This window comes from Salmo salar, chromosome 18 (assembly GCF_965601325.2).
Source record: "Salmo salar chromosome 18, fSalSal1, whole genome shotgun sequence".
Taxonomy (NCBI): Eukaryota; Metazoa; Chordata; class Actinopteri; order Salmoniformes; family Salmonidae; genus Salmo; species Salmo salar.
Window position 1 is genome coordinate 10,217,673 of NC_138308.1, and position 22,529 is coordinate 10,240,201.

A 22,529-nucleotide genomic window follows, 5' to 3' on the forward strand; every position below is an offset into this window, starting at 1 on the left:
CCTCTGCTCAACAAACTTGAACTCAAGAACTAATTGTTTTGGGGTGCTGCAGTTTCGCAAATAATGTTGTGCTTATCATCCTCACGGCAATCAAGCAAGCAATTCATTCCGCCAAGTCGTTCACAATCTAGTCCAGTTGCGGCCACAACTCCACCTTGTTTAAAAATGTCCTAAAAATTATTATTTGTATGCCTAGCAATCAATAAATGTATATTGTTTTAAAGCACACTTTTACAAGTCTCAGTCACAAACGACAGCTCCAATAAGCCCCTTATGGTCAACGACATGTGATCGAGAGAATCATGTCTCTTTCTAGTTTTCAGTTCATCGTTCACCGCTAGAGGGTCCTGCCTGCTCTGGGCGTTACCGACTCAAATGAACGAAATGAGTCAAAATATACATTTTATTTTTTTTGTTGTTGACTGAACGGGTCAAAAAGATCAGTCAGTGATGAGAAGTTAGTCTCTATTTACTAAGTGCAGTGTGTTACTGTGTGTGTGTCACAGGCGGCCGGTGGCACCTTAACTGGGGAGAATGGAATGGTATCAAACACATGGATTCCATTCACGCAATTCCAGCCATTATTCTGAGGTGTCCTCCCCTCAGCAGCCTTTGTGATTGAGAAAGAGGGCATATCTACATACCTACACATCAATAGTAATATCCCCGCAACTCAACCAGGCACAAAAATGATGCTGTTTTGATTGCACAAAGGGCTTGGTAATCAAGCTCCATAGAATCAATAATTGTTCTGGATGAGCAGATCTCTGAGGTGTCATTAAGAAAACTAACTCTGCAGTACAATACCTGCTGCTCACCACATGTTACCGAACGGGGAACCCACTGAATATGAATGAGGGTTTGTTCTGGCTCCTGCTTTAGATATAGCTGGCCGGCTGGTTTGAGTAATTAGTGGGAGCTGGGTTCCCGTGGAGCAGAAAACCTGTTGTTTCTCCCGCTGTGCCTGCTAGGATGATGAATAGTAGGGTAGAACCATGAGCTACGCTGGCTCAGGCTCTCAGTGGTAATGCTACGAGATGATAAGCCACAGTGTCTGCAGCCACTGACAAGCTGTAAAATGAGATCACAGGTCAGTGAATTGTGCCGTATTGTGTGTGATAGTTGGGTCATTTGTCATAGGTAGGCATAGCTAAACGATTGCAGATGTAGCTTAACGATTGCAGATGTAAAACATGAAGACGTTTATAGCAGATTATTTTTCAGGGCGAGTACGCTAACTTGCCATAAGAGTTAGTGCCTTCGGAAAGTATTCAGACCCCTTGACTTTTTCCACTTTGTTACGTTACAGCCTTGAATTAAAATGAATGAAATTCTAATCTACACACAATACCCCATTATGACAAGGCAAAAAACTTTTTTTTTTATTAGTTCATTTATCAAAATTAACAACAGTCTGAGGTCCTGAGCAGGTTTTCGTCAAGGATCTCTCTGTGCTTTGCTCCGTTAATCTTTGCCTCGATCCTGACTAGTCTCCCAGTCCCTGCCGCTGAAAAACATCCCCACAGCATGATGCGTCACCGTAGGGATGTTGTCAGGTTTCCTCCAGACGTGATGCTCGGCATTCAGGCCAAAGAATTCAATCTTGGTTTCATCAGACCAGAGAATTTTGTTTCTCATGTTCTGGGTGTTTTTAGGTGCCTTTTTGCAAACTCCAAGCGGGCTGTCGTGCCTTTTTTAATAAGGAGTGGCTTCCATCTGGCCACTCTACCATAAAGGCCTAATTGGTGGAGTGCTGCAGAGTTGGTTGGCCTTCTGGAAGGTTCTCCCGTCTCTACAGAGGACCTCTAGAGCTGTCAGTGACCATCGGGTTCTTGGTCACCTCCCTGACCAAGGCCCTTCTCCCCCGATTGCTCAGTTTGGCCAGGCGGCCAGCTCTAGGAAGAGTGTTGGTGGGTCCAAACTTCTTCCATTTAATAATGGAGGCCACGGTGTTCTTGGGGACCTTCAATACTGCAGACATTTTTTGGTACCCTTCCCCAGATCTGTCCCTCGACACAATCCTCTCGGAGCTCAATGAACATTTCCTTCAACCTCATGGCTTGTTTTTTTTTCTCTGACATGCACTTGACAGTGGGACCTTATAGACAGGTGTGCCTTTCCAAATCCTGTCCAATCAATTGAATTTACAACAGGTGGACTCCAATCAAATTGTAGAAACCTCTCAAAGACGATCAATGGAAACAGCATGCACCTGACCTCAATTTCAAGTCTCACAGCAAAGAATCTGAATACTTATGTAAATAATGTGCAAAAGTTTATAAAAACCTTTTTTTTCTTTTTTCTTTGTCATTATGGGGTATTGTGTATAGATTGCTGAGGAAATTGTTTTATTTAATCCATTTTAGAATAAGGCACTGCATATTTTATCTTTAGTTGTTTTACTCAGCCAACTACAACGTGACCTCTTACCTAGTTCGGGACTATAAATCAATGCCAGTGTCTTGTCTGTAACCTGCCAGTACTCCCTTTCTCTCTCCCTCAGCATTCAGTCCAATAGTTCTAGTTAAATGCTCTCCCAGATACTGAGATCGTGTGCCGGGCAGCTGTGTGACGAAAAAAAGCCCTGAAGATATGCATCAAGTCTTGAATAAAGCAATGCGGCCCAGCGGGATGTGAAACAATGGCTCATTCCAGGTGACGGTGTGCTGAGAGGGAGTGAGGGGAATTGGATAAGACAGGAAGTGCGTCTGGCTGCCTGGCTGTTAGCATTGGACTTGGCAGCTCTCCACCTTTAAACACTGACAGGCAAGCTCGCCTGTCACAGCGCATAAGTGGCTCCCTGCACAGACGTTTACAGTAGAGCACCTTTTCTCTACCCACAGTGCTGTAGGGCAGGTCCAGCCCCCAGGGCTGCATTCCCTAACCCCAGTCCCCATACCTAGCCCCTGCCCCAGCAGCCATACCACCTCCTAGTCCCAGACCTCATATCTAGCCCCGGCCCTATACATTGCCCAAGCCCTATTCCCATCCCTGGGAGTGGAGAGCTTTATCCAGAGTGAGCTGTGGCTGTTCTTTTAGCAATCGCTTTATGCTTATTCAATCATGGCCATGCTAGTGGTTGATTTTAATATTGGGCAACAGCGAAGTGGGTAGAGTAAAGTCATATTCTGTCAACAACCCTGCTGAAGAAAAAAAAACTGCATAGACCAGCATACATTTCAAACTGGTCCAGGGTTTTCTTCAGTGCTGATTGGATGCTGGTTTGACCAGCATGGTCTAGCTGGTTATACTAGTTGACCAGCATGGTCAGGCTGGTTTGATGAGCATGGTTTAGATGGTTAGGCTGGCCGACTAGCTGGTCAAGCTAGTGATGCTGGTGACCAGCTTATGCTGGTGACCATGCTGGTCTGACCAGCATGGTCTGACCAGCATGGTCTTGCTGGTGACGAGCTTATGCAGGTGATGCTGGTGACCAAGCTGGTCTGCAAAACCATGCCCAGGTAGCCTAGCGGTAAAAAGCGTTGAGCCATTAACCGGAAGGTCACTGGTTCGAATCCCCGAGCTGACTAGGTGAAAAATCTACTTGTGCCTTTTGAGCAAGTCACTTAACCCTAATTGTTCCTGTAAGCCGCTCTGGATAAGAGCGTCCTGCTAAATGTCTTAAATGTCAATCATTATCATATTTACCAGCATGGTCTATTGCCATTAGCTTTTTAGAATAGTTTGTTTCAATATGTTTTTAGCAGTGGTGTAAAGTACTTAAGTAAAAAATACTTTAAAGTTCTAAAGTTATTTTTTTGGGGGGGTGTGTCTGTACTTTACTATTTATATTTTTGAGAACTTTTACTCCACTACATTCCTAAAGAAAATAATGTGCTTTTTTACTTCTTACAATCCCCTGACACCCAAAAGTGCTCGTTACATTTTGAATGCTTAGCAGGACAGGAAAATTGTCTAATTCACGCACTTATCAAGAGAACATCCCTGCTACCTCTGATCTGGCAGACTCACTAAACACAAATGCTTCGTTTTTAAATTATGTCTGAGTGTTGACCCTGGCGATCCGTAAATAAATAAAAAAAACAAGAAAATTGTGTCGTCTGGTTTGCTTAATATAAGACCATTTTTTAATTATTTATACTTTTACGTACATTTAAAACCAAATACTTTTACTCAAGTAGTATTTTACTGGGTGACTTTTACTTGAGTCATTCTTTTAAGGTGTCTTACTTGTACTCAAGTATGAAAATGTGGTACTTTTTCAAACACTTTTTTTATTTTTTGCGTATACATTGAATTAATGAAATCTTATGCTACACAAACATGATTAACATAGATTTTTCTAATCCAATCTGTTAGTTGGACTTATTGCAACCATTGCTGACATGGTTGTTCCTGTTTAGATGGTTTAGGTATTGTCATTTATAAATCTTTCTAACCCTGGCAGTTATTCTGAATGCAGATTGTGGGTGAATACAAGTTCCTATTCTTGGATATCCCCACTCTGACTGGATCCCAATAGGAATAAAACATAACTTTGCAAGCTGAATTGATGCTAGTTTTGCTGGTGACCAGCATAACTGGTATGCTTGTGCCCAGCTTAGTTACCAGTGTCCGAAACACAGCGACGGCTGGTCACCAATGTCCTAATCTCGGTTAACACAGAACTAAAGTATGATTTTAAGTTCAGGGTCCATACGAGTTGAGAAGAACTAGAATAAGGATCTGAACCGGAAGGAAGAGCACCGTCCTCTCTCTTTGTTAGTTACAGGCAAGTCTATGGGCCAAATGTTCCCTCCCGTTCCGAAATTCGAAAGATGCTAACACCTACGAAAGTGTGATTTTTGTCCAAATAACCAGTGATGAAAAAAACCGAACACTGGAACTAATACTACTGGATCTCACGCATCACGTATCATGACAGATCTATGGTACCGTTTATGTTTACGTAGTCTGTCCACGAGAGACTACCAGTGTTCATAACACGGCGGCGGTTGGTCACCAGCATGACCAGCCTATGCTGTTTTTTTCTCAGCAGTGAAGCCTATTTTCAGGCGGATAATGATTCTGGGAGTTTGTTTAGAGCGCCTTACCATGACCTTTTGGTGGTATTTGATGTTTATGCAACAGAGCAGTTATTTTGTCTTGCATGGAGGAATCGACCTCTCCCTTAGTTTGTTTTCCTGATGAAAGTATTTGGGAAGACTTAAGGTCAGGAGGATTCAAATGTTATGGCTGTTCAGTCTATCCGGTATTTTTAAATCCTAGTCCTCCTGTCCTAGTTCTCTTGGCCTTGTTTTTGATCTTGATCCAGAAATTAAAGCTTCTCTTATTTCTACAGTCACACTTTGTCCTTTACACTTAACCCTGCTGTCTTCATTGAAATGTTCCAGGGTGAATGTTAAGTGTATTGATTTGAGTGAGGATTATGACCCGGTAAAACAAAATGAAGTAGTGTGGCCTATGTTTTGGCCCAGAACCAGGCACTTGCATAGTTCATCTCAAATGTGGCTGAGATATCAAAATATTTTTTAGCCAGTGAAATTACACCATATAATTAAACTAAGTGACTCCTGATATGGAAAGGAGAGAGATCAAATGTATTTATATAGCCCTTCATACATCAGCTGATATCTCAAAGTGCTGTACAGAAACCCAGCCTAAAACCCCAAACAGCAAGCAATGCAGGTGTAGAAGCACGGTGGCTAGGAAATGTGGGGGAGATGTTAGGAAAAAAATTTGAAACAGAGTGAGATGAATAATAATATTAACCAAAAGAGAGGAAACACTTGAGACAGACTTTCATTCTATTAATTACTGGAAAGCTTTGTCAGGTTAAAGAAATTGCCTTGGGGCTATGCTAGCTTTTCATGATAATCAAATGGGAAGACCTAAGTACATTTTTTTCCCCTTCTGTCTCTACAGATGTGCTCTGGACTGGCTGTGACTTCTCCTCCTCATGCTCAATGGCAGACGAAGACAGCCGCTCCGTTCATGTGAGCTTTGATCACAAAGAGATGGCTCTGATCCACAGCTAAACCTGATCCACTGCTCTCCTGTCTCTCTGACCATCTCCTCTCCTCTATTTTCTCTTCTCGTCAACCTCCCTCACCATGGCCTGCTTGTTGGTGTCAGTGTTCCTCCTGGTTCTCCAGACTTATGCTGCCCCATCAGAGTTTGTTCAGAGTCTGGATCTGGGCCCTGGACTCACTGCCAATGTCACTCTGTCTCCACCCCCGGGGACAAGCAAACATGCCCCCCACAGCATCATCATTGGGGTGCGCAAGGGGGGGACACGCGCCCTGCTGGAGATGCTAGATATCCACCCTGAGGTCGCTGCCGCCGCCACAGAGGTGCACTTCTTCGACTGGGATGAGAACTACGCCAGGGGCTTTGACTGGTACCGTGAGCTGATGCCCTATTCCTACCCGCACCAGATCACAGTGGAGAAGACGCCAGGCTATTTCACCTCTTCCTTGGCGCCAGAACGCATCCGTGCCATGAACTCCTCCATCAAGCTGCTGCTGATCCTGCGGGACCCAACTGAACGCGTCATCTCGGACTACACCCAGGTATACTTCAACCGCCTGGAGAACCACAAGCCAGTGCAGGCCATTGAGAATCTGCTGGTGCGCAGCGGAGCTCTCAACACCCGCTACAAGGCCATCCAGCGTAGCTTCTATGACGTGCATATGCGGAACTGGCTGCGCCACTTCCCTCTGGAGCAGATCCACATCGTTGATGGGGACACTTTGATCCGGGACCCCCTTCCTGAGTTGCAGAAAGTAGAGCGTTTCCTCAACCTGCCCTCCAGGATCATGTCGTCCAACTTCTACTTCAACCAGACCAAGGGGTTCTACTGCATCCGGAGTGAGGGGCGAGAACGCTGCCTGCACGAGTCCAAAGGGCGTCCCCACCCGGCCGTCAACAGTACCGTGCTGCAACAGCTACGCTCCTACCTCCGGGAGCACAATCGTAACTTCTACCGGCTGGTGAAGCGCTCCTTTGACTGGCAGTAAGGCAGGCTACGCCTCTTCCTATGTGGACTAGTTCCCCCTGGCCCACAGAAGACTTAGGAACCATTGCCCTGTTTAAGGACTGACTGACCAGTATTAAAGGGGCAAAAGCACTTTAAGAACTCTGACACCCAAACACTCCTGTCAATTGCCTTTTACTCTGCTCTGGTGTCAGCAGAGAAGTTCCACATTTACAAAATTAAGCAAGAACTTAAAATATAAGCTAACGTGGAAAAATCGCCAAGCTTGATAAGTCATTCTCTGTACTGTACCTAACAAAAGTGAAGTGATGCAGATTGCGGCAAAACAATTTTGTGAACCTGATGAATTTTTTTCTGCTTTTGTTTGATATTCTTGTACTTGATAATAAATTGTTCTGCTTTAAAAATGTACATGTGGAACGGGATCTGTTTCTCCTTTGGTTCATTGTGATGCCCTCCAGATCCTAACCGGAGTGGTTTAGGAAGCATGCTAAGGTAGACTGAGGCATTAGGATAAGCCTTTGATTCACTGCAGTGGAAGAAGGACATTAATGCAGGGAAATGGTTGCCCTAGAGCGCCACTTTAGTATTACAGAAATCACTAATGGTTTGGACATTGAAGGTAGTGCCTGCAGCAAAAGGGGCTGAAATCGCGAGAGTCAGCAAGCTGAAGTCAGAGCTCTTCCTGTATTTTAGCACTGTTAAGTGTTCAAAAGTTTGATCAGGCTGTAGAGGCAGCCAGTAAATCATGTGTATTGTAGCAGTTCTCACTGGAGTTGTGATTATTCAACATAAACAGAGTAGCAACTACTATTTTCATCATGATTATTATCTTCGTTGATTAGGCTTTAAAGACCAGGCAAAGCCAGGGAGACCACTGATGATTATGTGATCTCCCTTCTGTCTGCTGGCTCTGACAGAGGCTAAATAAGTTATCCCACCCCAGGGGTGACAAACATCGATGCTGGTGGCTTTATCCCTGGCCAGGGGGTTAGTCCACACTAAAAATATGAACTCATGTTTTTACACTCCAATCTTACCATCTCACATTTACTGATACTTTATTGTGTTTATTGATATGTCATGAGTGTATTCAACTGTAGTCTTGTTCTAAGGTTCCATCCAGCACATACTCTCAGAATACTCAGTATTCTATTTTGACTTAAAGGAGCTGGTAGTGTTTCAAAAGTAATTTGTCATTGCAGTCTTGGACCAAGGGATGTTATTACCCTATGTGTTCACTAGGGGGCATATAGGTCCTTCAGGAATAATATGAGGTGATGTGTCCGGACATGCTCTTTCAAGGGTTCCCCTTGTCATCGGTGCAAGTGAAGAGGCTGTGACAGGGACCCGGTGACCCTTGCCAAGGCCTCACTGGGGCCTGCCCCATCACGTGTGTTTCATGTGCCTGTTCACCTGGAAGAGAACACCCTGTCCTGCCTCCACAAGGAGGCCCTGTCCAGGTCACAGAGCCATCTCAGCCGTGTGTGTACATGCTTCCAGCCCGCACGCTAACTTTTTACTATACCACAGGTCAATATAGTCTACCAGTATGTCTGTCTGGCCCTCTCTCCACCAGTCATAGTGACAATAGAGGTCCAGTAGGTGGATTGTTTGTCCAGATCTGCAATAGGCTAACTAGCAATCATACCACATATAAAAGCATTCAGAGCTGCACACATTTTCAATATGACTACACAAGAACAAATAGGAATAGGCTAACTGATCGGCAGTGGCGTCATTGCGCGTGAAATAACAGTGAAGACATGACATACGCAGCTCAGAAAGCTCCCCTCTTGATCTTGTTCAGGGACAATACAATGATCCTACCTAGACCTAGCCTACAACACCACAATGCAATGAATAATTGCTTCATTGTTTTCAAGTGAGTTCAAAATTCTAGTCTAGGCTGTAAACTGCAGTGAAAATGTTATTTGAATAACATCCCAAAAGCCCTTGTGATTTCAATGTTTCATTCTATTTGGATCAGTTGTGAGTGTACTCTCCACAGTTTTTATAAGGTCTAGAAAGGCACAGTAGCGGGCCAGTCGGGCTGTATTTTTACTTTGAATACTGAGATGTGCTGTCTGTTGTGGGCCGGGCAGGCCCAGTTATTCAGGAAAGCTTATTGCATGCGCTGCTCTGCCTCCTCTCCAATCCGAGCGGCTATTCCTCTCGCACCTTGAACCTAAGACTTCAATATAGCCTAAATACTGTGTCATTTTAACTTCTAAAATGTATTACATTTGATATAGGGCGTAATAAGCACAACCAGTCACAATGTGTTAATCTGATTAGGCTACTTGAAAAGGCTCCTGTAGGCATGCACACTTCGTCCAGAATATAACTCCAGCATCCTCAAAACGGGTTGACAACGACACCCTAAAGACTGGCAAGTGCGCTAAGTCCAGTGTCACGTTTGATTATGCCTGCACATCATGGTTCACCAGCAGCCCCAAACATGTAAAGAGTAAGCTACAGACCAGCCAAAACAAGCTTGTAAGAATCTTAAGCAGCTAAGCAGGCCATCTGGGGGGGGGAAAAAAAGAGTACTATTAATTCAACTTGGTCTGGTCCACAGAATTATTAGACTCAACCCCCAGGTACCTGCCAACTATTTTTCATTTGTTAGATATGTCCACCAGCATAGTGCCAGATACTCTAATATTCACTGTTTTTAAACATAAGTCCATTTGGTAAGAACACATTTTTATATACAGGTGCTGTTGAGTAGCACAAACTACTGTACCACAGCAACTCAAAGCCATATCAACCATAACCACTTGGCTAATGAGTGAATGGTATAACCTTTTTTTTGCCTGTATCTCTGTAATGTGTCTGCATCTATGTAATTGTATATGTATTTATGTAAAAAATAGAGACCATAATGGAAATATTTCCCAGACTTTTAGTGCTGAGCGATTAACCAACATTTCGTATTTTCTTTCTTCAATTATTAAACAACTAATTGACTGCCTTCGGTTCAATTACTTGAATTCCATTTAGTTTTTTGTTTTTTTTTCTCTAGAGAAATCATTCATGAGAGAAATCATGTCAAGAGCTATGTGGGATGCTGGGCTGAAGGGAATTGTAGTTTTCGTTAAGCAACAATTCAACCTAGTTCAGCGTAAGAACGTGGTAATTAACTACAATGACCATAATCTATTGCGCCTGTTTTTTCCGGCGCCGACCTAGATGGATGCACTTTTACGCCTGCTAAGAATGCAAGAGTAGGGTGACTCGCTTAGCGGGTCTCGATCACAGGGCACCAATGATGAACACCCAGCCACTATCCCTCCAAATAAGGGATATCTCTAGGGCAGGGGAATTAAACAATTTCTCTACAAGGTCTGGAGCTTGCTGGTTTTCCGTTCTACCTGATGATAAATTGTTGTTCTATCCTGCCGAAAAAGTGTAAAACCCAACAGCTATATGTTATTCATGTCGTCGTTCAGCCACAACTCGGTGAAACATAAGATATTACAGTTTTTAATGTCCCGTTGGTAGGATATACATCCTCGTAGTTAGTCTATTTTATTATCCAGTGATTGAACGTTGGGTAATGGGATCGATGGTAAAGGCAGATTACCCACTCGCCGTCAGATCCTTACAAGGCGCCCAGACCTACCTCCCCGATATCTCCGTTTCTTTCTCCTGCGAATGACGGGGATGAGGTCCTTGTCGGGTGTCTGGAGTAAATCCTTCGCGTCCGACTCATTGAATAAAAAGTATATTCTTCCAGTACGGGGTGAGTAATCGCTGTCCTGATACCTAGAAGCTATTTTCGGTCATAAGAGATGGTGTCAGAAACATTAAGTACAAAATAAGTTACAAATAACGTGAAAAAATGCATAATAGCACAATTGGTTAGGGGACCGTAAAACGGCAGCCATCTCGTCCAGCGCCATTATACTAAAATCACATCAATGATCAAAGATTCATTTAATTGACACAGACATTGTAGATATTTACATTTTAGTCATTTAGCAGATGCTCTTATCCAGAGCGACTTACAGTAGTGAATGCATACATTTCATTTTTTTTGTACTGGCCCCCCGTGGGAATCGAACCCACAACCCTGGCGTTGCACACACCATGCTGGCGTTGCAAACACCATGCTCTACCAACTGAGCCTCAGGGAAGAAATTGTAGCAGTAAGATCTGAAAAATCTTTCAACCAAAAGGTTGTAAGTTCAAATCCAAGAGGAGGACAGGTTGAGTAATAATTACTGTATAAATGAGCATGTACAATGTAATCATGTATGTCAAAGTGTGTCTCATATTTAAGTTGAAAACACTGTTCAATGCACTCTGTGTGAATATCCCTAACCTTACCAACAGACAAAGGAGTTGTGAGTGGATCAGTGGTTCACTAATCAGGGCCTTGATAGACTTGGTAACAAAGTGTCATGTGTAATGAAACTTTTTTTTGGGGGGGGGGACGATGTTTATTTAGGACCATCGGGCAATGTCCTGACAACTGATACACAGAAATGTGTCTAGAACACTAATAAACTCAGCAAAAAAAGAAATGCCCTTTTTCAGGACCCTGTCTTTCAAAGATAATTTGTAAAAATCCAAATAACTTCACAGATCTTCATTGTAAAGGGTTTAAACACTGTTTCCCATGCTTGTTCAATGAACCATAAACAATTAATGAACATGCACTTGTGGAACGGTCGTTAAGACACTAACAGCTTACAGATGGTAGGCAATTAAGGTCACAGTTATGAAAACTTAGGACACTAAAGAGGCCTTTCTACTGACTCTGAAAAACACCAAAAGAAAGATGCCCAGGGTCCCTGCTCATCTGTGTGAACGTGCCTTAGGCATGCTGCAAGGAGGCATGAGGACTGCAGATGTGGCCAGGGCAATAAATTGTACTGTGAGATGCCTAAGACAGCGGTACAGGGAGACAGGACGGACAGCTGCTCGTCCTCGCAGTGGCAGACCACGTAACAACACCTGCACAGGACTGGTACATCTGAACATCACACCTGAGGGACAGGTAAAGGATGGCAACAACAACTGCCCGAGTTACACCAGGAACACACAATCCCTCCATCAGTGCTCAGACTGTCCCAATAGGCTGAGAGAGGCTGGATTGAGGGCTTGTAGACCTGTTGTAAGGCAGGTCCTCACCAGACATCACCGGCAACAACGTCGCCTATGGGCACAAACCCACCGTCGCTGGACCAGACAGGACTGGCATAAAGTGCTCTTCACTGACGAGTCGCGGTTTTGTCTCACCAGGGGTGATGGTCGGATTTGCGTTTATCGTCGAAGGAATGAGCGTTACACCGAGGCCTGTACTCTGGAGCGGGATCGAGGTGGAGGGTCCGTCATGGTCTGGGGCGGTGTGTCACAGCATCATCGGACTGAGCTTGTTGTCATTGTAGGCAATCTCAATGCTGTGCGTTACAGAGAAGACATCCTCCTCCATCATGTGGTACCCTTCCTGCAGGCTCATCCTGACCTGACCCTCCAGCATGACAATGCCACCAGCCATACTGCTCATTCTGTGCGTGATTTCCTGCAAGACAGGAATGTCAGTGTTCTGCCATGGCCAGCGACGAGCCCGGATCTCAATCCCATTGAGCACATCTGGGACCTGTTGGATTGGAGGGTCCGGGAACTTGCAGGTGCCTTGGTGGAAGAGTGGGGTAACATCTCACAGCAAAAACTGGCAAATCTGGTGTAGTCCATGAGGAGGAGATGCACTGCAGTACTTAATGCAGCTGGTGGCCACACCAGATACTGACTGTTACTTTTAGATTTTGACCCCCCCCCCCCCTTATTCAGGGACACATTATTCAATTTCTGTTAGTCACATGTCTGTGGAACTTGTTCAGTTTGTCTCAGTTGTTGAAACTTATGTTCACACAAATATTTACACATGTTAAGTTTGCTGAAAATAAACGCAGTTGACAGCGAGAGGACGTTTCTTTTTTTGCTGAGTTTAAATTATGTTGTGAGAACATGGCAACCATGTTCTGTGAATGTTTGATGTGACATTGTTGGAATACTCTCCTTACACTCAGAAAACTGGACACGTGTATGTTCTTGCAACGTCCCATAAAACGCATCTAGAACATCAATGTTGTGTATTCTGAGAACATTTTAACAATGCCCTAGATAAGTTAAGAGAACATTCCCTTAATGTAAAACACAAACTTTAACACCAGAACATGCTAAAAAAGTTTTCTAACAAACAGAATGTACCCTTAACTAATGGGAAAACTGCGCACTCAAACATTAGGGGAACATTACGGGTAGCATTACAAATACATTCTCTCTCCCTAGAATTGTTAACTGGGCTGAGAGATTGAGAGATGAGAAGAAAGAACACAAAACATTTCTAAACGGATCATATGTAAATGATGAAACACTACCTCATAAGGTTTACACCTCCGCTCTGTGTAATTACCTATTAATTTGTTAGTGGATTTTCAATTGCCTTCACAGTGCAGAGGGCTTGGTTTTTGATGTGATCCCATAGCGGCCTTTACTGAGGGGGAAAGCAGCTGCATTTAGGTCACAGGGAGGGGAAAGGAGGCTTGTCTCTGCTCATCTGGGCCCTCAGCATAAAAGCCCTGTGATTTATTAATTTAGATGACAAGGGAAGATGTAGATGTTAGAGTAGTAGGTGTAACATCATGGGCACACAGGGTAAATGTGTGGTAAGACCTGACTGGCTGCTGTAAAAAGCCAGACTGTTTATGACAGTGACTGAATTACCTCTCATATTTAGCCCCCCAAAAAAGTATTCCTTACCATACCGTCTTATTATACCGTCTTTTGTTAATGAGTGGAGAGCGTGAAAGTCAGACATGCTGGGTGGATGGCTGTTTGTGTGGAAGAGAGAAGTCCTACAGTCAAGTGCACCTTTCACACTGATGTTTCCTTGTGTGGTCACTGGGCAATGCTCCAATGGGCTTTCATATGGTGAATGGATGGGCTCATGCATACTAAATGTTCTCAGCATAATGTCTGAATGTTGATAGATAAACTCTGTTTTGGAGCTGAAACCCCTCAGTTCTCTCTCTTTTCTCCACTTCACCATTCACCCCTACCCCAGGAGTTCCTGTCTATTTACATTCTGGGCTGGCAGAAATGTGGCGGGAGGGATTCCACTCCAGAATGAGAAATCAGTTCCCATCTGAGCGAACTGTTTAGCTTTTAGTCCTGCTCGGATTTTTCCTCTGCCAAACAACAACAGTCTGAGTGAACAGGCTAGTCATGGCAAACAGTGTCATCTCAACGCAAGCTAAAGACGTGAGTAAGAGAGAGAGAACAGGTCAACATTCACAAGGCGGCTGGGCCAGACGGATTACAAGGACGCGTACTCAGAGCATGCACTGACCAGCTGGCAAGTGTCTTCAATTGCATTTTCAGCCTCACCCTGACCCAGTCCGTAATATCTACGTTTTAAGCAGACACCATAATACCTGTGCCCAAGAACGCCAATGTAACCTGTCTAAATGACTGTTGCCCCGTTGCAATCATATCTGTAGACATGAAATCCTTTGAAAGGCTGGTCATGGCTCACATCAACACCATCACCCCAGACACCCTGGACCCACTCTAATTCGCATAGGGCCCGATTCAGACTTAGGAAATGTACGCCTTTCCAATGCACTTCTTAGTAGTTTTTAGTAGGTATTCAGACTTTCCTTATGCAGGTGCGTAATGGGCTTTGCATGTGGTTCCCTTGCGCATGCTGAAAACAATTTATTCAACTGCTGAAAACACTGCCAAATTGCTGGCCACCAGATTTTCTCATGGAGTTTTCATTCAATAGGGTTTTCAGTACATTTATCTAAAGCCATCCCTTTAAATTTGGTGTACCATTTTGTTTTATAAAAAAGTTCTCGACAGACTCACAAAAATATATGGAGAGAGCGGTTCAGGATATTAGGGATCAATTAAAGAAAGCTATGCAAATATGCATACTTGTCTCCTTAAGCACTAACTAATCGTTTTAAAAATACTCTGATCTTGTGTATTATTAAGGGTTGAACTATTTCTGAATAATACAAAAACTAATTTGGAGAGCCTTTACGCAACAAATATCTTGGTATATCAAAAATAGTGGTTTAATTCATCCTGAATAATGATATATATAAATCTACTCTAATTATCCTCACTATTTAATGGAACTGTGATGGCAGTAGTTGAGTCATTGTGAAGCGTGCTCCAGGTTTAAACTGCTACGTATGGTTTGCGTTCCATAATGAGTCAAATAGGCTACATGTACCAAATTATTGCACAACTTGTAATACATTAGCCTAATATGATCCACTATTGCTAGCGATCCTCTGGAACAACCACACGAACGTGACAGAGGAAAGAAAGGTAAACTAACGATGTAATGGAACTAACACTAAAGTCAGTGACCGTTATACATGTATGCGGGTAAAACTGACTGTGTCTACCGATAGTGGCTAATACATTACAAATTGTAAAAAATGCTGATTAAGTCTAGGCATATAATTAAAACATTCTAGAAATCATGAATCAACTTGACAGGTTTGCCGCTATCATTTGTCATTTGCGCATGGCTACAGAAGCCTATAGCCTGGGTCTCAAAATTTCACCCCAAGTTATGAGGCCAGCGTTTCATAAACTGCACTGTGGAAAAAGTGATATGTTGATATGCTTCAATTTGCTGTCATATGACTGGTTTTACATTTGTCCCCAGCGATCATAAGGTAAAATATATCTAAAATAAGTCAAAGGTTTGGACACACCTACTCATTCCAGGGTATTTCTTTATTCTTACTATTTTCTACATTCTAGAATCATAGTGACGATAGCAAAACTATGAAATAGCACATATGGAATCATGTAGTAACCAAAAAAGTGTTAACCTCTCTAGGCTAGGCGGGACGAATTCGTCCCACCTACGTAACAGCCACTGCTATCCTGTGGCGCGATTTTCAAAACCTTAAAAATCCTATTACTTCAATTTCTCAAACATATGACTATTTTACAGCCATTTAAAGATAAGACTCTCGTTAATCTAACCACACTGTCCGATTTCAAAAAGGCTTTACAACGAAAGCAAAACATTAGATTATGTCAGCAGAGTACCAAGCCAGAAATAATCAGACACCCATTTTTCAAGCCAGCATATAATGTCACCAAAACCCAGAAGACAGCTAAATGCAGCACTCACCTTTGATGATCTTCATCAGATGACAACCCTAGGACATTATGTTATACAATACATGCATGTTTTGTTCAATCAAGTTCATATTTATATCAAAAACCAGCTTTTTACATTAGCATGTGACGTTCAGAACTAGCATACCCCCCGCAAACTTACGGGGAATTCGCTAACATTTTACTAAATTACTCACGATAAACGTTTACAAAAAGCATAACAATTATTTTAAGAATTATAGATACAGACCTCCTCTATGCACTCGATATGTCCGATTTTAAAATAGCTTTTTGGTGAAAGCACATTTTGCAATATTCTAAGTACATAGCCCAGGCATCACGGGCTCGCTATTTAGACACCCGGCAAGTTTAGCACTCACCATAATCATATTTACTATTATAAAAATGTCATTACCTTTTGTTGTCTTCGTCAGAATACACACCCAGGACAGCTACTTCAATAACAAATGTTGGTTTGGTCCAAAATAATCCATCGTTATATCCGAATAGCGGCGTTTTGTTCGTGCGTTCCAGACACTATCCGAAATAGTAAAGAAGTGTCACGCGCTTGGCGCAATTCGTGACAATAAAATTCTAAGTATTCCATTACCGTACTTCGAAGCATGTCAACCGCTGTTTAAAATCAATTTTTACGACATTTTTCTCGTAGAAAAGCGATAATATTCCGACAGGGAATCTCCTTTTCGGCAAACAGAGGAAAAAATCCCAAAGGCGGGGGCGGTCGGGGTCACGCGCATAAGCTAGTGTCTCTTGATCGGCCACTTGAGAAAGGCGATAATGTGTTTCAGCCTGGGGCTGGAATGACGACGTTCTGTTTTTTCCCGGGCTCTGAGCGCCTATGGACGACGTGGGAAGTGTCACGTTAGAGCAGAGATCCTTAGTAAATGATAGAGATGGAAAAGAAGTTCAACAAATGGTCAGACAGGCCACTTCCTGTAAAGGAATCTCTCAGGTTTTGACCTGCCATTTGAGTTCTGTTATACTCACAGACACCATTCAAACAGTTTTAGAAACTTTAGGGTGTTTTCTATCCATATGTAATAAGTATATGCATATTCTAGTTAATGGGTAGGAGTGGTAACCAGATTAAATCGGGTATGTTTTTTATCCAGCCGTGTCAATACTGCCCCCTAGCCCTAACAATCTCAGTGTGGACTGCACCGTCCATTCAACCCAGCATTGACTGACCTCCTTGGTCATCTAAAAGATGAACGTGTTGAGCTTAATGGGAGGGAAGGAGCTCAAAGTTTTCTGTTATAACTAGGCCAGTAGCCTTCACAGTGACCCATTTACTATTCCCATGACAAAATGAATTGCCCAAAATGTGTCCAGTGACTTGAAACGTGCTGTCAAATCAGACTAATTTGCCGTTTTGTTAGACAATGAAGAAAGAAGCGGGATTTCATATTAGGTTACTAAATGTGCGTGCACACATCTTAGCTAACAACAAACGTTCCCACAACTTTAGAGAATGTCCCTTAAGAGTCTCATTAGTTAATTAACTAACGTTTTTAGTAAATATAACTTACCCAGAATAATGGTTACCATGTTCTCAGAACTTAAGACATTAATGTTCTAGACATGTTTCATGGGAACGTTGCTAAAACATTCATGTGACTCCAGTTTTCTATGGGTTAGGAGAATATTCCATCAACATCCCACCCAACATGGTTGCCATGTTCTCGACACAATAATGAGAACGTTTATTGAACATGTCACTGTTGACGAGCCAATCAAGATAAACCACTGATCCATTTACAGCTCTTTATCAGTTGGCAAGGTTAGGGATACTTACAGACTGGTTTAAACCTACATACATGGCGGCATTGTGCATTTATACGTACAGTCATTATTATATAACATGTCTTCACCTGGGATTTGAACTCACAACCTCTTGATTCACAGTGCTCCGATCTTCCTGCTATGCCACCATGTCCGTCTCAGGTATGAGTTAATCTGGCTATTCTCATCATTGATTGCATTTGTTTTTTTATTTCAGCAATTGAAGAGCTTTCTGTATAGATGTCTAATAATGATGGGCCATACAGTGGGGGGAAAAAAGTATTTGATCCCCTGCTGATTTTGTACGTTTGCCCACTGATAAAGAAAGGATCAGTCTATAATTTTAATGGAAGGTTTATTTGAACAGTGAGAAACAGAATAACAACAAAAATATCCAGAAAAACGCATGTCAAAAATGTTATAAATTGATTTGCATTTTAATGAGGGAAATTGATCTGTTTTAATAATACTCCTGAATCACTATGTATAGATATGCCCTAACCAGAAACACTCCTTCCTAGATCTAAAACAACTTGATAGGTGTAGAGGGTGAATGCTCTCTTAAAAGTACACTCAAAAAAATATATTTGATTGAGTGTACTTTTAAGAGAGCATTCACCCTATTGCTTACACCGATCAAGTTGTTTTAGATCTAGGAAGGAAGGTTTAGGGTTTCTTCTGGACAGAGCCTAACTATACTGGCCTAAAAATACTGGTTAGGGCATTCGTGCTGGTGGCCTGCGTTTGACACCCACTAGGGGAGTCACCATACTTTCCCATTCTTAGCAATATATCTTAATGTCATTATTGGCATTTTGAATTGCATTGATCAGGCATTTCAATTGTTTTTATGAACATTTTGTTCACTATTTACCAGGCCACCAGCACTAATGACGAACACCCTAACCACTGTCCCAATAACGGCAATCTCTAGGGCCTGTGCTTATTGGGCCAGTAAAGTTAGGCCCTGTCCAGAAGAAACACTAAACCCTTGCTCCCTATCTACTTGTGTAGATCTGAAACAACTTGATAGGTGTAAGCAATAGGTTGAATGCACTTTTAAGTAAAGTAAAATCTCAGCTCTGTTAAAAGTAAACTCAAGAAAAAAACTTTATTGATCATAGTGATTCAGGATTATTGTTAAAACATTTTAATATGCCCCACAAACATTAGACAACTATACAGAAAGCCCTTAACTTGTTGAAATAAGTAATATCCATGATGAGAGAATAGTCAAATGAACTGCCAACTGACAGAGATGTAGTGGAGTTGCAGAAAGAGATGAATGCTGTTAACTAAGAGGTTGTGAGTTGAAATCCCAGGTGAGAACATATTGACTAATAATTGCTATATGAATGAACATGCACAATATAATTATGTATGTCGTATGTAAGTTGAAAACAATATGTTAATCACTGTTTGTTTGATTATCCCTAACCTTGCCAACAGACAGAGCTATGAATGGATTAGTGGTTCACCAATCAGTGCCTTGATGGGCTTGACAACGAGGTGTAACGAAACACTTTCTGGGGAGGGAGAATGTTTCTTTGGGATAATCAGGCGACGTCCTGACAACTGATACATAGAAATGTTCATGCAACGTTCCCATGAAACTTGTCTAGCATATTAATATAGTATATTCTTTGAACATGGCAATCATGTACTGCGTGTGTTTGGTGAGCTGTTGATGGAATATTCTTCTAACCTTTAGAAAAACTGGACACAGGAATGTTCTTGCAACATCCTCATGAAGTGTCTAGAACATTATTATTTGTATATGCTGAGAATACTGTAAACACGTTCTAGGTAAGTTCTGCTTGACATTAAGGGAATGTTAATCTAACTTTAACACCAAAACATTCTAAAAAGGTTCTCAAAAGGCTCTTGCTAACATCGATGGAATGTTCCCCCTAACTAATTGAAAAAAGGACCAAAACATTAGGGGAACGTTACGGGTGACATTACAAAAACGTTCTCTCTCCCTGGAATTGTTAGCTGGGATCCGAGCATGCGCCCACACAGTCTCACACACAATAACAGATTTAATGATAATCCCTGCTCAGGTCACGTCTGGAAGATAAACCTGCCCGGTTGGTTGTGTGTGGTATCTGGCCAACCTGAGCACTACCTCGTTAAAAAGTACGTTTAAAAGGAAACAACGAAGGAAGGAGAAAAGGTTGTTTCTTCCCTTTAGCCCTTTTTAGTGTTCAGAGTTTGGTATCAACAACTGTGTGCCAGGGTTATTTGTGGACATGTGAGTGACGCACTCTGAAAAAAACAACAGTGCAATGGGAAGTCACCAGGCTCAAAGTAAAAGAAAGCCTTTGTTTATGATTTGAGAAGATACAAATAAAAAAAAACATTATCCACATTGGAGATTTGTTAAAAGTCATTGAATATCAGTGTGACAGTTTTACCAGGTCACTTTTAAATCATGTGCACCAAAGAGTTAATCAGATATTTTCACCAAGCTTCTCTCCTGCACTACTAAAAAACACTGAATGCCTACTCTTCGTTACTTCCTCCTGCTAAATTAACCCTGTGGCAAACCACACAAGGAAAGACTAATAACATTCTCTTCCAAATTGAATATGAGATTCAAGGTCAGCTAAACAGAGAGACACAAATTTGCCTGTTTGTTTTCGTGCCAGCCGCCACAGAGCCAGTTACAGGTTTTAGTAGAGCAATAACACACACGTCCCTGACACTGTAGCCTGTGGATCAAACCGGTTATTTGACTGACAGCTCATTAACAACCTTGGAAAGGGAGAAAGTATCTGAAATCAAAGTAACACTTCTTTTTTTTTTACAGGTTTTCAGATGCCTTCCAGGTGGTAAAGTGACAGGGGACACATTGAAGGACTAAACATTAGCCCCGTTTATAACTGATTCTAACATGCACCCTTTTTCCTGATCTTGTCCACATTCTGATTGTGCCCACATTTTTAGACCGATGTAGACAATTAAAAGACACATTGTGATCTGACTTAAATCAGATCTTCCTGGCCTCCTCCAGAGGTAGTCAGGCACTCATTGGCTGTGTTTACACAGGCAGCCCAATTCTAATATATTTCTTCTTTTTTTAACAATTAGATCCGCTCTAATGCCAGTAATTGGGCAAAATATCAGAATTGAGTTGCCTGTGGAAACACAGCCCTTGTGTCTGGATATCTTACAAGTGTAGACAGATTTGGACAGTTAAACCATTTAAATCATCCTTATCCAGTGCTCCAGAATCATTGACCGGTGGCACTACTGACCTATGGTATCAATATGTGTCTTTAGAATATATAAATATTATTTTGACAATATCTGTCAAAATAATTTGCTTACTGGGAGAAACCAGGAAATCTGGTCACAATGCAGACACAGTGCATGGATAAGAGACATGTTTTAATACCATGTGTAGACACATTTTTAAAATGGGGGCACAATCAAATGGTGGAGCATATCAAGACACAGGACGCATGATCGCGCCATGTATAAACTAGGCTATTGAGTTAGATGAAAAGAGAACATAACACTGTGGCCGGCCTTGGGAGGTTGCTCTGGGCAGGGTCATCCTGACCTATGCTTTGATTAGCCTTGATTGGTTATGTAAGTTCACAACTGGTTGCAAGTATTTTCAAGGATATGGGACTGAATTACTCGATCCAAAAGCACATTCTATTCACAGAAAAACATACATTATGGAGACATTTTCCTCATGTCTGTGCAGCTTTGAAGAAAGTGGAAGGAAAATTATGAACTGAACTGCAACGGTGTTCCGGTTTCTTATGAAATAGCACTGAAATGTCACAGTACCAGTACAGTACTAGTCAAAGTTTGGACACACCTACTCATTCAAAGGTTTTTCTTTATTTTTACTATTTTCTATATTGTAGAATAATAGTGAAGACATCAAAACTATGAAATAACATATATGGAATCATGTAGTATCCCAAAAAGTGTTAAACAAATCAAAATCTATTTTATATTCTTCAAAGTATCCACCCTTTGCCTTGATGACAGCTTTGCACACTTTTGGCATTCTCTCAACTAGCTTCACCTGGAATGCTTTTCCAACAGTCTTGAAGGAGTTCCCACATATGCTGAGCACTTGTTGACTGCTTTTCCTTCACTCTGCGGCCCAACTTATCCCAAACCATCTCAAGTTGGTTGAGGTCGGGTGATTTGTGGAGGCCAGGTCATCTGATGCAGCACTCCATCACTCTCCTTATTGGTCAAATAGCCCTTACACAGCCTGGAGGTGTGTTGGGTCATTGTCCTGTTGAAAAAAAAAATGTTAGTCCCACTAAGCGCAAACCAGATGGGATGGCGTATTGGTGCAGAATGCCGTGGTAGCCATGCTGGTTAAGTGTGCCTTGAATTCTAAATAAATCGCTGACAGTGTCACCAGCAAAGCACCATCACACCTCTATGATTCATTGTGGGAACCACACATGCAGAGATCATCCGTTCACCTACTCTGCGTCTCGCAAAGACATGGTGGTTGGAACCGAAAATATCAGATTTGGACTCATCAGACCGAACGACAGATTTCCGCTGGTCTAATGTCCATTGCTCGTGTTTCTTGGCCCAAGCAAGTCTCTTCTTATTGGTA

The 22,529-nt window shown here is 42.2% G+C and overlaps 1 protein-coding gene across 2 annotated transcripts in view; it reads left to right on the top strand.

The window, feature by feature from the left end:
- hs3st1l1 (heparan sulfate (glucosamine) 3-O-sulfotransferase 1-like1) overlaps window positions 1-7,369 on the top strand; it is a 34,840-nt gene extending 27,471 nt beyond the window's left edge. The window contains exons 2-3 of one of the 2 annotated variants that reach the window (XM_014154187.2): window positions 5,887-5,957; window positions 6,097-7,369. In XM_014154187.2, coding sequence (XP_014009662.1) covers window positions 5,921-5,957; window positions 6,097-6,980 — 921 coding nt within the window. In that variant the 5' untranslated portion in view covers window positions 5,887-5,920 and the 3' untranslated portion in view covers window positions 6,981-7,369. Of the gene's footprint in view, window positions 1-5,886 lie in introns of both variants that reach the window. The other variant, XM_014154190.2, reaches the window with a different exon arrangement.
- The last annotated feature ends 15,160 nt before the right edge of the window (window positions 7,370-22,529 follow it).